The following is a 14,391-nucleotide window of genomic DNA, read 5'->3' on the forward strand; positions in this document are numbered from 1 at the left end:
CTGTTACCAGAGTAACTGCTCTGTAGTGATTTCTATCATTGGAAGAATCACAGGATGTACTTCTAGCTCAAAAATTAGGAGTTTGAAACAGCAACACACGTGCAATCATAGTGGGTGTTCTGCATTATATGAATGGTGGTGAAGCTTTGCATACCAAAAGGAGTTCTTGAAGTATTCAATTTGGATTTTAATGTATAACAAGTATCTGTAGCTTCAAAGAACTGTATTTCATTACTGAATTTATCAGTAACTTGAGCTGCCCTGCCCCAAATAAATTTTAACCTGACACTAGTTTGCCACATCCACACTTAGTTTAGCCTTTATTCCTCACATAAGAGTCTATCCAGAGCCAAAGGAATTAGGAGCATAAATATACAATTGTTTCTGATCCTGGGAAGTGTGGTGCTAAATGTGAGGTAAGGACCTTTCATGGCCAAATGGCAAAAATGTAAATATTTAGAAAATTTAGAGCATGGGCCATAAAAAATTGCTGCTATTTAGGATGATTTCTTAATGAAGCTGTGCCTTAGGGAGGGTTATTTGGGGGGTTTAGCCTTTTTTTTTTTTTTTTTTTTCTTTTTTTTTTTTTTTCCCCCCCTTTTCTGTCTCCTTTTTCTTTTCTACTGACAGAGGTCTCTGGCCACTCATTAGCAGAGGAGAACAAAATGATTATGCAGCTGCAAAGATGACAGGGCTAGTGGAGCAGAGATCATAGTCTTGAGATAAAATGAAATTATGCTAGTTCGTGGGCTTCTGTTGTGAAAATAATCCCTACAAGCAAACAGAAACTGTTTGTGTTTTGGTGCAGTGATTGCCAACACGTAGTGGGTTGCTTCATTGTCAGGGTATTGAACAGATTATTCTGGGAGGCAGCACAGTAGTAGTTTGCTGTGGATTGCAGCTTTTGCAATCTATCTGACAATAAAAAGCTGAATTTCATAAATACCTTTGAAGAGAAGTGTTTCCAAATGTGATCATGACAAAGAAAGGGCTGAAATGTTCAGTCAGTCATGTATGCATATACACCTGTATCTGAAGTGATTGCCAAATTTCAACAAGCTAATAAAAGAATGCTAAGGCTATCTTAAAGCCAGCTGTTAAATTGAAGACAAGTTAAAGAAAGAAATCTTATGAATAAAATAATTTTTGTGTATGCTAATTATATGAGTTCTCAGTAGGAGAAATACCAGTGCAGGGTGCCAGCAGTGCCAGTAGTTTTGTGATAACTCTGTTTGCTGAACTGAGCGATTGTTTATAGTAGGTTAGCATGTCTAATTTAATTTTTTAACAATTTTTCACAGTCTAGTAAAGGACATGGATAATGTCTCTCCTGAGAAAAATGATGTAAAAAGCTGCCCCCGGGACTCTGGATATGACAGCCTATCTAACAAGCTAAGCATATTAGACAAGCTCCTCCATACTCACCCTGTGTGGCTGCAGCTTGGTCTGAATGATGCTGAAGCCATGGAAATTCTGCAGGCCCAGCCTCCTGGGGTAAGAAGTTACATTTCAGTTTATTTGATGCAAGTGTTTAAAAAAAAAAAAAAAAAAAAAAAAAAAAAAAGCACCACAAAAACCAAACCAACCAGCTAACATCCTACCCTCATTTCTTCTGTGTTTTGGATAATCCAAGTGAGGGCTTCCTAAGCGCTTGGCAGCTGGACCAGTTGGAGTGTGACCCATTACCTGGGCTGACACATTGGAGGTCTAGTCTGGGGCCCTCTGAAGCTGAGAACTAGACCGCTGCAATTACAGCTCCAAAGCTGGACCTTACTAACCAAGGTTGTATGTAACAGATGTTTTTCCCCCGTAATGAGAAAGAAATCGATAAATGGGAAATGTCAGCATTTTATCCTTCACTGGTGCCTGCATTAAAGTTCTTATGATGGAAACCAGGCCCTGTCTGCTTGGGTGAGGCTGATAACACGTTTCTAACGCTGCCTCCATCCTGGTGCAGGAGGATTGCATAAATGGGCTGGTGGGACACTGGAGCATGCCACCGTCAGTCTCCTCCAGACTGTGTAGCTTGACTCAAGGCTTGGGATTTGCGGTGTGTTAAACTGGAGAGCTCAGAGAAGGGCATAATGGATTTGGTGTTGTGTCTGTGTTATACAAGGATGAGACATTTTTCTAACTGTTCTGTTGCTATTTTATGCCAAGCTGTTGGACTTGATATAGTAATTACTGAGTAAAAGTCTGAGAGGTTTTATACAGATCAGAGATCATGAAGTTTTTCTGGTTCCTTTTGTCTGTAATCTGTCTCTATTAAGGCATCTGTGATGAAGCTAAACCCATGTCCTTTTGCCTTCTCCACAACAGATATTTCTGGTTAGGAAATCTGCAAGATTGCAAAAGAAGGTAATTTCTCTGCGTCTGCCCAGTGACTGTGGGTCCTGCCTAAAAGAATTTGCAATAAAGGAAAGCACATACAGTAAGTTGTGAGTTACATACTTTTCAATTATTTGTCACCCTGTGTGAGCCAGGAGCACCCTGCATTGCTGAAACCCACAGTAGAAGAAACCCGAAGTCATGCAAATAGTGTCACAGACTACCTACAGTGTTCTCTGAGGAGGGCTCTGCAAGTGAGTCAGGCATATCCTGGGGAAGGGAAGATACACAGAAATACTTAAATCTATGCTGGAGTATTTCTTCTATGTACCTTGCTGAATCCAGGATTCATTTCATATTATGGGTAGTTATCCTCTTCTGCAGAAACAGTCTATAATCCTGTCTGCTGTCAGTGAAATGTCCTTGCATTTCCTTGCACTTAGGGGACTGTTCTGGGATGCAACTCTGTCATGAGTGAGTGCTCTGTGTCTACAAATTTGGGCGTGGTGTTTGTTTGTTTTTGTTTTTTAATGTAATAACTAGATGGATTTTAACCCTTTGGAACTGTTTCTGATGCGAGATCAATGATTTTTTAATTTCAATTATTCTTTCCCTGTTTTCTAATAGAAATTAGAAAATGTTAAGATTTCTAGTCAGTTTCAAAACAATACTGCCCTAATCTCTTTATAGGGAGGGTGTGAAAAATATGTTTGAAATACAGGAATGAAAAAGGAAGCTGCAGCTGGTGAGTGTATGTGGTGCAGAAACTGCAAGTGAAGCAAATGGTTCATTTTAACAAGAAAGTGAAAACTGGAGAAAATCGGCAACAATTTCAGTTACGCTTCCCCGAAGCACAGGATCTGTAGTTAACTTATATTTCTGTTAGTAAACTGAGATAATTTTAGTTGAGTTTTTACCTCGCCCTTCCCTGCCTCCAGCAACAAAAAGTTAATTCTGTGTGTCTGGTTTTGGTTCCAGTTACAAATAAGGCATGGCAAAGAGAAGAGAAAGCTATCGATGATGGTGGTTCCAAGTGTGATCTAAGGCTGTGTTTGTAGGCTTGTTATAATAACGAATTCCCTCATCCCTAGCTAGAAAATAAAATAATATATGGTCTTTCATTAATAAAATTTTTACCACAAGGGGGAAGTATCTACTAAAGTTTTTATTCAGCAGTCGTAGCTGAGGTTTTCATTGTAGTCAGGGACCTGAACACTCATCTTTTCTTAGCCTGCCCCCAGATCACCTGCATGTTTATTGTTTGCGCTGTTAGTGTCTCTTAAATCCCTTTTTCCAGACACATAAATGACCAGATTGACCTGTCCTTCAGCGTAACGGGCAGATAAAAGATCAGTACCAGACTTTAGGTTTTCCTCTGATTCACATGCAGGCTTTATAGTCAGTACCACTGGAACCTTGGTGTGGGGGGGCTGACTTTACAGCATGGAGCACTGACAAAGTTACGCCGCTGTTACTCACTGAGAGGCATTGCTGAAGTATCCAAAGCTGCTGTGTGGCTTCTGGCTTTCCCCACCAAGCCCAAGAGTCTGCCGTGTTTCAGCCCAGATGCCTGAAGCCTCTGCAACAGTGGAAGTACTCTCCTTGGGAGATGAATTTCAAAAGCATTACTCTCCTTGGGGGAACATCGACAGTGTGCGTACCACAGCAGTGGGAGGCTCACCCCTTGGGGATGGGCTGAAGCAATCACAGACTTCACGTTCACCCCTTTGTAGAAGTTGTCCGAGGCTGCAAGAGACCAGTGATCATGTGCTTCAGGAACCTGTCACGCTACTGTTACGTTTCATAAGTGCTCTTCCATCTGTTCTGGTCTCAGTCATGTCCAGAGGTGAAAGATGTAGATTGTTTCACTCTAGGAGCTTCTTCTGATTGATCTTTATAGTCATTGGGTGAGATTTGCCACTGGAATCAGAGAGGGCTTAGTGTAAGCGAGGTGGCAATCACTTCTGTGTCATTATTACTGTGAACAAGTGTTTATATCAATAAGAAACAATGGTATGGAGTGAGGAAAAATTAAGGGCACTGCTTTGTGTCTTCCTCCCCCATTGTGAAAGGCAATGGCATGGGCCAGAATTTTCTGAGTTTTTTTTTTTTAAGGATTTTCAGGTTAAATGACTTTCTTCAAGTGTCTGAAAATTTATCATCTCCCATTAGGTGGTAACACATCCGGGGAGAGGACAAGTGAGTAGCATGGAATGCAAGAGGAGGAAATATGAGATTTAAATTAGATATATTAGTATACTGGGCAAGCAAAGCCTTAGTTATTGATTTCTTATTTATTAGCAAAACGTTGAGCAATTCTAATTACACTTGATCTGTTTCCCATGAATTAGACCATATGTTTGGGATGCAAAAACAAACCCACCACCAAGATTATTAGTATATTCTTGAAAACACCTTTAGCAGACACATGTACTCCTCCACACAGTTGTTTCTTCTTAACCAAACAGTAGCCAGTTTGATGGTGCAAACTTAGTAGTTTTATGCAGAAATTTGAGATGCATTTTATTAAGCTTTTCCAAGAAATGATGGATAGATGTGTGATTCTTTTCCTCTTGTAACTTTCTTTTCAGCATTTTCTTTGGAGGGGTCTGGAATAAGTTTTGCTGATTTATTCAGGCTCATTGCTTTCTACTGTATTAGCAGGTAAGCTGGTGTTAAGTTCTGAGTTGCATATGCTAGACTGTCTTAAAAAAAAAAAGTCTCAAGGACTTGGTTCAGTATGATATTTATGTTGCCAACCTACAAATATTTCTGGGTAGTCGTAGAAGGTAGTGGGAGAAAGAAGAGATAAGAATTGGAAGCAAGTCTCTCTGTCTTACTTGGTACTGATTATTGGAAGGCTGGTGTTTTGTTACCTACCCAACTGTGGGGTGTTGCCAAGCTGAACTTTACTTTAGCTGTTATCTTGTAATGCTTTCTTAACTGCTCTGTAACTCACTTAATAAGCACCATAAACTATCTTGCAATGTCCATTTCTTCGAATTGCTAGTAAAAAACATTTTTGGAGCATAATGGAAAAATGTCAGATCACACTACAGAATGACAACTGAGATGTGAATATAAATTGTGAACAACAAAAATAGCTTCATCAGCTTTCCAGTTTATGGTTGCCCAGCTTGTTTTCAAGGCAGTATGCAGTGAAAAAATAGCTGGTGTTTTTTATTTTTTAAATAGTTTTCAAATTGACTTTAGTTTTCTGGTGAAAACTTCCAGACTGATGGTTAAGCCTTACATTTATCCACGGACAGGACATGGTCAAACTGCACATCTGCACATTTTCTGAAGGAAAGGAAGAAGAGGCAACTTTGGTCCTGGTCCTTTACTGCAACAAGGTTGCCAATTAATGCCCACAGCAGTGATTTCTGGGAATTTCTGGGATTGTGGGAAGTGCTCACTAGGGATGCACTTAGGTTGCTGTGCTTACTGTTTTTGTGGTGGAGAAGCATCTGGTGCCTCTTTGTTGCAGGCCTCCACTTTGCTGAGCTGTGCGTGCATGTGATGAAAGAAGCATTTATACCACATAAGTAATTGATCAGCACTCAGATGAGAACTGATATGAAACTGCATTTAAAAGCAGTTTAATGATGAATCTTTAAAGATAATCTTTAATGAATCTTTAATAAGATTCCTTATCTTGTCACCCTTTCAGTTCTATGCATTAGCCAGGCTCTGGTAAATTCCCTCTAAGTGCCTATAGGGAGCATGCTGCACATGTAGATTCCTTCACATTTGTTTATCCATTTTCCTTCACTGAAGGCTCCAAGTTGCTTTGCATTTGCTAAAACTAAGCCCATAAACACACAGTAGCTTGTTGCCTTGCTAATAAGTCTTGTAACTGAGAGCCTCTCTGGGCAAAGTGGTTTTAGTTTTCTTAATGGTATTTCAGTCAGCCAAATGTGAATTTAGTATCCTGATGCAGTCAGGCCTCTCATTCAGGAAACACATACAAAACTATGTAAGCAGGCTCTTCACCTCTTTGTTGTTCTATTCCTTTTCTTGTTGCCCTTTGGGGAAGAGGAAGGAAGTGAAAAGAGTGGTGATCACAACTTAGACATGATCCTAAAGCTTTCCTAGTGCATCTCCTTAAACACATCTTTAGCTGCAAACCCATCCACAGATACCTGTAAAATACAACTTCAGCTGCAAACCTGCCCAGAGATTTCAGTAAATGAAGCTTAGTCTTTTTTTGTGGGCATGCTTTTGGAAGTGGATGCGTATTTCTCCATTCACTGGAGAAACATCCTGTGTGTTTGTTTGCCTAATGTTTCCTAAGTGGCAGCATCTACTCAGCATCCTTGTCCTCTTCAGGCAGCAGTCTAGGATTGCTGGAGGTGCAAGAGGAAGATGTATAGACTTCTTAAGGAAGCAGATTAGGTAGCTATCGTGAGAGAGTGCCATTTGGTACATCACAGCAAAACCAGGAGGATTTTCTGAAACCAGAGGGAATTTCTTGCAATAGATACCCAGTCCGTTTATATGAGGAGTCAGGGGTTACCTATCTTTGTATTGAGTCCACGATACTGTTCTAGACTCTAGATTATCTGTGGTATGATGTTGAAAGTGTCTTTTCAAATGCTGTTTAGCTAGTGTATCAGTCTTGTGCATATGCTTGATTTGGAATTTGGGTGGCGTTCTGAGATCCTGCTTTTTTTTCAATACGTTAGCATACAACATAGTTAATAATTATATGATAAAACCCCACTATCTGTACTACAACAGACGGTTGGCTTGTTCAGTCTTTAAAAAAAAAAATGGTGCCGACACCGGTTGTGGGTAGGATTCCTGTGCTCCATTTGTTCTCATTTACTCTTAATTACATGGGTACTTCTACTACAGATTTTGCAGTTTAGCATGCACTGTTGTTTGAAGGTGTATCGGTACCAGTTGGGTAGGCAGGAGATACAGTATTGGTTGATGATAGTACTCATACAACGTACATGCAGTTAGTTAGTTTTGTCCCTTAAAAAAAAAAAATCTCTAAAAGCTTATTACACTGAATTTGGCTTATGCTGTAGTTCATGCATTCATGCATCTCTCCTTGTTAAACATCCATTGAACTTCTAGTATGCAGTCAAGAGAAACCACATATAAGAACAAATTATAAAGACTTTCTTAAATTGTGTTTTCAAAGTAACACCAAAACATCCTTGCTTAGAAATTTTTAGGGTAGCTGCCCAAGTACCCATTAAAATTTTTATTCTGAGAAGTGCAATTCAACTTTGAGCGCCATCAACAGTGTATTCAGAAAATAAGAAGCTTTGTTGAAGGGTTAAGGGCAGATAACACTTTTGCATCTCATTGTTATGCTTGTAAAAGAGCAGGTGTAAAAGCTTTTGCTATAATGGGAGAAAATACTGGATGACTTTGTGGAAATGAACTGAGAGTCTTGGGGACTTCACTGGCATTTGCACTTCACACCACTCTGCAATGTAAAGGAGCCCTGGGGTTGGTAATGTTTTCACTTTGTGCTGTGTGTTTAAGGCTCTTGCTACCTGCCACAGCTCAAGAAGAAAATAAGAATCAGAGCTCAGCCACTGCCAGTGTTGAAAACAAATGCTTTTAAAATGTTCTTGTGGAAACCATAATTGTTTCTCTTTGACAACAGAGATGTTCTTCCATTCACCCTGAAGTTGCCTCATGCTATTGCTGCAGCAAAGACAGAAGCTGAACTTGAAGAGATTGCTCAGCTTGGACTGAGTAAGTAGTTCTCTTACATAGATGTCATTCCCCATAGCATTGCTGTAAGCTTGAAGAAATAGTTTGTATCAGTAAGTAGTTCATATTGGTCAGTGATGATGCAGATTTCATTCAGAAAAGTAGCTTCTCTTATGGGGAAGGCCAAACCTTGTACTTGCGAAATAGTGATCTTTGTGCACTTCCTTCCTTCTGTGCCTTCTGTGATATTTTTGTTAGTGCTGTTTCCTTCCTTTCTTTCCCTCTCCCCAAACTGGGCAGCCCTTGAGCAAAGCAAGTCTTACAATCCCCAGACAGAGGTTTGATATAGCTTCTCCTCCAGGGGCTGGTGTTGGCTTCAGGCTCACATAGCAGGCGCTAGCTCTTGATAATTTGCTGGAGTTGCCAGGAGAATGTAGGAAGTGAGGTTCACTGTTAATAAAACTAATGTTCAGAGTGACATGTGATCGTAAAATGGTGATTTTTGAGATCAGTAGCTCAATGCAGTAGCATATTAATAAAAGGAGGAGTGTATGTGTAGGATTTGCAGAATGTATCCATGCACTAGTCTAGTGAAATTTTTAAAATAACAAAGGAAAGTGGAAGGACATGTCCTTGCATTGCTTGACTGCTACAACCAAATGCAGGCTTCTTGTAAAATGTACCTTGAGCTTGCAGGAGACACAACCTGGTGGAATTTGAAACATGGGCTCCACCCAGACAAATAGTTGAGCAACTCTGCAAGAGTGCTGAATGGCTTCGTTTCCTTTTGCAGGAAGGGAGGGTTGACTGTTGCAGTCTTTGTCCCAGTAGATTTTTGAATCGTTGATTTAGAAGATCGGCACTAAATCAGAATGTTAGTGTGAGGCTCTCTAGAACTATTTGGTGGGACTTTGCAGCAAAGCCATACACATAGAAGCACTGCCCTGCTTGTATTTTGTTTTGCTGCAGTAGCAATGCAAGTAAGGGATTTGTTTTAGAGAGGAGACAAATGGCTTCTGCACTACTTACCTGCAAGTTTAGGTCATTAGGTGAAAGTAAGGATTTTCATGGGAGTAGAGGAAGGCTGTTGATTAGGTGAATGTTTGGATGGGCGGGGGGAGGGGGGGATCAGACTGGGATACAGTGTAGTGAAGACAATTTCCCGGTGACACCTGGAAGCCTTAAAGTAATGTTGTGAGAGCTTCTCCACAGGAGACGATAATGATAAGGGTGCTGTTAAGCAAGCTCTCCGGACTAATGACACTGTCTTTGTCCTCAGTACCTGAAAGTACCATGGCCTCCTTGCTGTCGAGTTAGTCTTGAACAGTCTCTGTCTAAATGTTGTGTGTTGTTTCTTTAAGCTAATATATTTGAAAGCTGAGGAGAAGACTGATGAATCGGTGTCTGTGTGATTGGTGTATTTGGGATCAATTACCTACTACACACCAGATTAAGATCACAGACCAGACAACAAAGTCAAGATTTTGATGGACTTTTAGGTGTTCACATGCAAAAGACCACACCAGGAAGTCAGCCCTTCAATGCTGTGGTCCCAAGAGATGCCTAAAAACTCCCAAGGGCCTTTCCTGTTACGTGTGAGCTTCTCTTAAGCAACACATAGGCATGAAGCACCCTGGTCTGAATACAGAGGGTTGTAGCTCCTGTCAGAGCCCTGTTATGCCATAGGCTCAGAGGGAGAACTGCACAAGGCAGGTCAACAGCATGTAGTCCAGCAAACCACATCAGGAAGAACTTATGGTAAAGGTTTCAAGGCTGTTGCCAACCTTTAAGGTTTCACGTGCTGAACATAAGATTCCTTCTCTGTCTCTCTTGTGTTTCACCTGCAGCAGCGCTTACATCATGTGTGTTTGCAACAGCCCACATGCCAGGTGCACTGGCCAGTCTGCTGAGGGACCTGCAGGCAGGATGTGAAGTCACGGAGGTGGAAAAAAACAGCACCATTGCATGACTATGTAGAGAAATATGTCTGTGCCTACGTATGTTCTGTGGCAGTGGCCTATCACCACGGGCCATTTCCTGTGTTCTGCCTCGTAGGCAAGACACCACTGTTGGGCATGGGCCCTGCTGTGCAGCGCTTGGCACTCATGCCATTGGGCCCTGGTGCCATTGCTCAACAGCCCAAATGAGGCATCTTGACACTACAGGAAAAGGGGCCATGTCAAGATTGGTGAATTTTAGCAAAATCTCCTTCCTCTCATATTCCTCTCTTATTTCAGTCAGATTGCTGTCCTCAAGGCCTTGTCAGGTTTCAGTCTTCATACTTTCAGGACCTGATGGGCTTTACTGTTGACTCAGTTTCACAAACATGCTGACACTTTGCTGGGACAAGTGCGGAGGCTGCAGCTGAAACTTGCTGGTTTAGCACAGGTTTTCCACACTGCTGGTGTGGGACTGCATTCGGTCTATTTATGTGCTGCTGAGTATCTGAAACCTCAGGGAAACTGTCACCATTGCAAAAGCAAGGCCACAGGCCAGTGCTCTTAGAGACGCAAGCATTTGGTCTGTGTAGTTAAGATTATGCGTGCACCCACCACAGCAAAATGTGAGCTGTCTTATTCATGTGCAATTTCATTTGTTCACTATCAAAAGAAACCAAACCAAACTTTTTGTTGAGTTGCTGTAAGTGGCCATTAGATGGTGTAAATCACCCTAACTTGTCTTTAATGGTGTGAGCTTATTAATATCAGCTGAGAATCTGGGCTTATTTCTCCTGAGATGCTCGTGTGTAGTTTATGTTCATTTCAGCCTCAAACTGACAAGAATTACCGTGTTACAGTCTCCATTCTTTTCTTTGATTCTCAGTTTATTTTTAAGCATAGGTCAGTGGGCTAATTTGAAGCTATGCATTGGCCATGATACTTATAAATGAGTAAGAGCAGCCCCAGGAGTGTAACATGCAGTTATGTCTGGTAGTGCTTTAAGAGGTTCACTCGACATTTTGTTTTTTTTTCCCCCTTGAATTAATAAAAGCCTGTCTAAATTTCTTCATGCTTGAAACTGGTGATGTTGAGCTGAATGTTCTGAAAGCAATCTACATGCTGTTTTGCATTCTTACGTTAACGCAATGATGATTTTCAGACTTTTGGAGCTCTCTGGCTAACAGCAACCCCCCGGATCCTTCACCTCCCCGTAGGCCTGTGCCTTTGGACAGTGCTTGTAAAGACTCGCGTCAGCTCTGCCTTATAAATGGAGTGCATTCTATACGAACCAGAACGCCTTCAGAGCTGGAGTGCAGCCAGACCAACGGAGCGCTGTGTTTTATTAATCCCCTCTTTTTAAAAGTGCACAGCCAGGATGTCAGTGGAAGTCTGAAAAGGCAGGGCCCAAGAACTCAAGACGTGAATGGCACAGCGAGGCCTCGCTCCCCCCCGCCCCGGCCGCCACCTCCTTCTATTAATAGCATCCTCACGAGTCCACAGCTTTCCAGGACTATAAAGCAGGCGAGCATGCCAGAAACAGTCAACCATAAGAAAGAGAGAGGCTTGGATTTGCTGCAGAATAAACCAACCCCTATTCCGCCTCCTCGGCTGAAGAAGCAGGCTGTTTGCTCAGAGGTGGAAGGTAGCTCAAAGACCGCAGGGGTAATTCAACCTGGCTGCAGCTCGGTGCGTGTGCCTGAAGCTACTGGTGTTCCAGGTGAAACCCTGCCTGAGCTGGCTCCAGCAGCTGCCAAAAAGACGATAGCTCCCAGCTCTGAGTCACACATACCGTGGAATGGAGGCCGGCAGAGACTGAGCGACATGAGCATTTCCACCTCCTCATCCGACTCTCTGGACTTCGATCGGAGCATGCCGCTGTTCGGCTATGAAGGGGACACTAACAGCAGCCTGGAGGATTTTGAGGGTGAAAGTGACCAAGAGAGCATGGCACCCCCTTTGAAGCCCAAGAAGAAAAGAAACAGTTCGTTTGTTCTCCCCAAGATTGTGAAATCTCAGCTACGGAAAGTCAGTGGAGTTTTCAGTTCCTTCATGACCCCTGAAAAGAGGATGATTAAGAAAATTGCAGAGATGTCCCAGGACAAACGCACTTATTTTGGATGTCTAGTGCAGGACTATGTCAGCTTTCTCCAGGAAAACAAGGAGTGCCATGTTTCAAGCACTGATATGCTGCAAACAATTCGGCAGTTCATGACCCAAGTCAAGAACTATTTGTCCCAAAGCTCCGAACTTGATCCCCCAATTGAATCGCTGATTCCTGAGGACCAAATAGGTAAGAAACTGTCCTGTGTTTTTGGGGAAGGTGAAAAGGTGTAATCTGCGTTTATAGTGATAGTTTTTGTGTCAGCTTGGAAATGTGGGGATTGACTATTCTAGCAGAGTTCGAGACATTGAGTATTTGATTCTTAAAACAAAACAACCCCACATGCCCTTCTGCCCCCAGTCACTGCAGCAACTCAGAAGAGCTACACTACAAAGTTGTTCATAAAATGTTATCCTTAAAATAGCTGCAATGTTGACTTTTCACCTGTGATGATTACTTGTTTTTTTTAAGCTGCTGCAATGTTAACAATACAGAATCCTTTATTTGCTGGCACACATGTATCTTTCCCTGAATTGGGCTGAAATTATTCTCAATGCTTGGACCAAAACTGCCAATTTTAACCGTATGGACTGCAGCTATAAAACTAGAATTTACTCAAAACCAGTGACATTTAAGAGCAGAGAGACATTTCATAACAACTTACTTCTGAAATAGATCTGATTCTTCCAAACATTCTCATTCACTCCTAGCAAAGCTGCACTGTCCCTACACTTGAAGCTAAATAAAAAGATATATGAGTTTTAAAAAACAAACATGTGTGCAAGAGAGAGAAGGGGTTGCTAATCTGAGGGGTTTTTTTATACCTTTCTGTTACATGTAGATGTTTATAAATGGTTGCGGATGAGCTGTATGCTTGAATACATTTTTTAACAACAGAGAGAGATTCGTGTATCCACAGAAGTGAAATCCTTGTTGTTGCATAAAATCTCACTGCCTCTCTATCTTGCCAAGAGTGTATAAGCCACATTTAGGAGGTAAACATCCCTTAGGGCAGAATACTTTCCTTGTGAGCTCACTTCAGTCCTAATTTGCTTGTTTTTCTCCTGTACCACAGTGTCCCAACAGTTGGCCCCATGCAAAATTGGCAGATAGTTCTTTCTCTGGGACTAGAGGGTAATTTTATGTTGATGTTTCTGTCTGTCCTTGACTGAGAGGAAGTATTTTCACGTAACCTCAACTTCATTTACACAAAGTCAAGCATAAGTAACAAGCACTGCTAAAGCAAATATAACACTACAAAGAGTGTCCTTGAAATTGAGACTCCTTCAAAGATGTGTAATGTTCTCACTAAAATAATAAAGAATATTATGTGGGTGTTATGTGGAAGAAAAGGGCGAATTGAGCAGTGATGCAGGAGCATTTCTGTCTGGATTTTTGCAGAGTACTGGGTGGCTGACAAAGAATTACAGATCTGGTTTCCCTGTAATTTTGTGAAAGCTTGGTTTGACTTGTACTTTTCATTGTAAGGGTGTGGTTAAATCGGACTGTGGGTCTCAAGATTGGCAAAATGCTGTCTGCTTTTAAATGTTTCAGTAGTTTGGAGTTAGTAGCACAAGCTGTGAAGTATAATAACTAAACTACAATGTTTTTCTTCAGCGACAGAAAGTCTGGCTTTGATCATGTGATTAAATGCAACTAATTTATAAAGTGGGATAGTTCAAACAAAGGAAGAACTTGCTTTTGAATCATCTACTGCCTATGGCTCAAGCCTGCAACCACCGTGGATCAGGAGCATCAGATGTTGCTGATCTAAGCAGATAACTATGTGACAGCAAGATTTAGTCATCCCTATAGAGAACTTTTTATGATGTAGCCCTGACTATTATCTCCGGTTTTGCTTGACTATTTCAGTATGGAGTTGCAGCCCAAATTTTAACTTCGTGAGTAGTCGTTTATCCTCTCCTGTCAGTTTACACTTTCATGGTGCAGGTTTTCCTTCTCGACATGTCAGCCTAGGGCTGGATGTGTGCTGCGGGGAAAATACTCCCTTTCGTTCACCATGTGCTGTCCCCTGGCTGTGGGGACTCAGCGTCAGAGCCCAGAGGCTCTGGTGGCTGCCGAGTTAGAGCGGGGCACGGCCAGGCACCCGCAGGAGGAGGCACGGGGCATGTTGTGTAACAGCAGCTTCACCCTGCGACTGGGACCCCGCTGCTGATGTCGGCAGGGCAGGGAGGAAGCCTGCAGCAGAAAGTGTTCCGGCCTGCCAGCTCCCCAGGCCAGTTCTGCCTCTGTGGAGAGGCGCTGGAGCCAGTCTTCACCTCCTTCTCCCACCCGGCAGAACTGCTGCTGACGGTTGCCCGTCTGGGGCAGCCGGACTTCACCTTA

The 14,391-nt window shown here is 42.1% G+C and overlaps 1 protein-coding gene across 3 annotated transcripts in view; it reads left to right on the top strand.

Moving 5' to 3' along the window:
* Positions 1–14,391, top strand: part of RIN2 (Ras and Rab interactor 2) — a 77,608-nt gene that overhangs the window by 46,661 nt on the left and 16,556 nt on the right. For all 3 annotated transcript variants that reach the window (XM_032989399.2, XM_032989397.2, XM_032989398.2), the window contains exons 4-8: positions 1,302–1,494; positions 2,320–2,431; positions 4,920–4,992; positions 7,955–8,046; positions 11,104–12,234. In XM_032989399.2, the coding sequence (XP_032845290.1) occupies positions 1,302–1,494; positions 2,320–2,431; positions 4,920–4,992; positions 7,955–8,046; positions 11,104–12,234 (1,601 nt within the window). The remainder of the gene's footprint in view (positions 1–1,301; positions 1,495–2,319; positions 2,432–4,919; positions 4,993–7,954; positions 8,047–11,103; positions 12,235–14,391) is intronic.

This window comes from Tyto alba, unplaced genomic scaffold (genome assembly GCF_018691265.1).
Source record: "Tyto alba isolate M040663 unplaced genomic scaffold, T.alba_DEE_v4.0 Super-Scaffold_16, whole genome shotgun sequence".
NCBI lineage: Eukaryota > Metazoa > Chordata > Aves > Strigiformes > Tytonidae > Tyto > Tyto alba.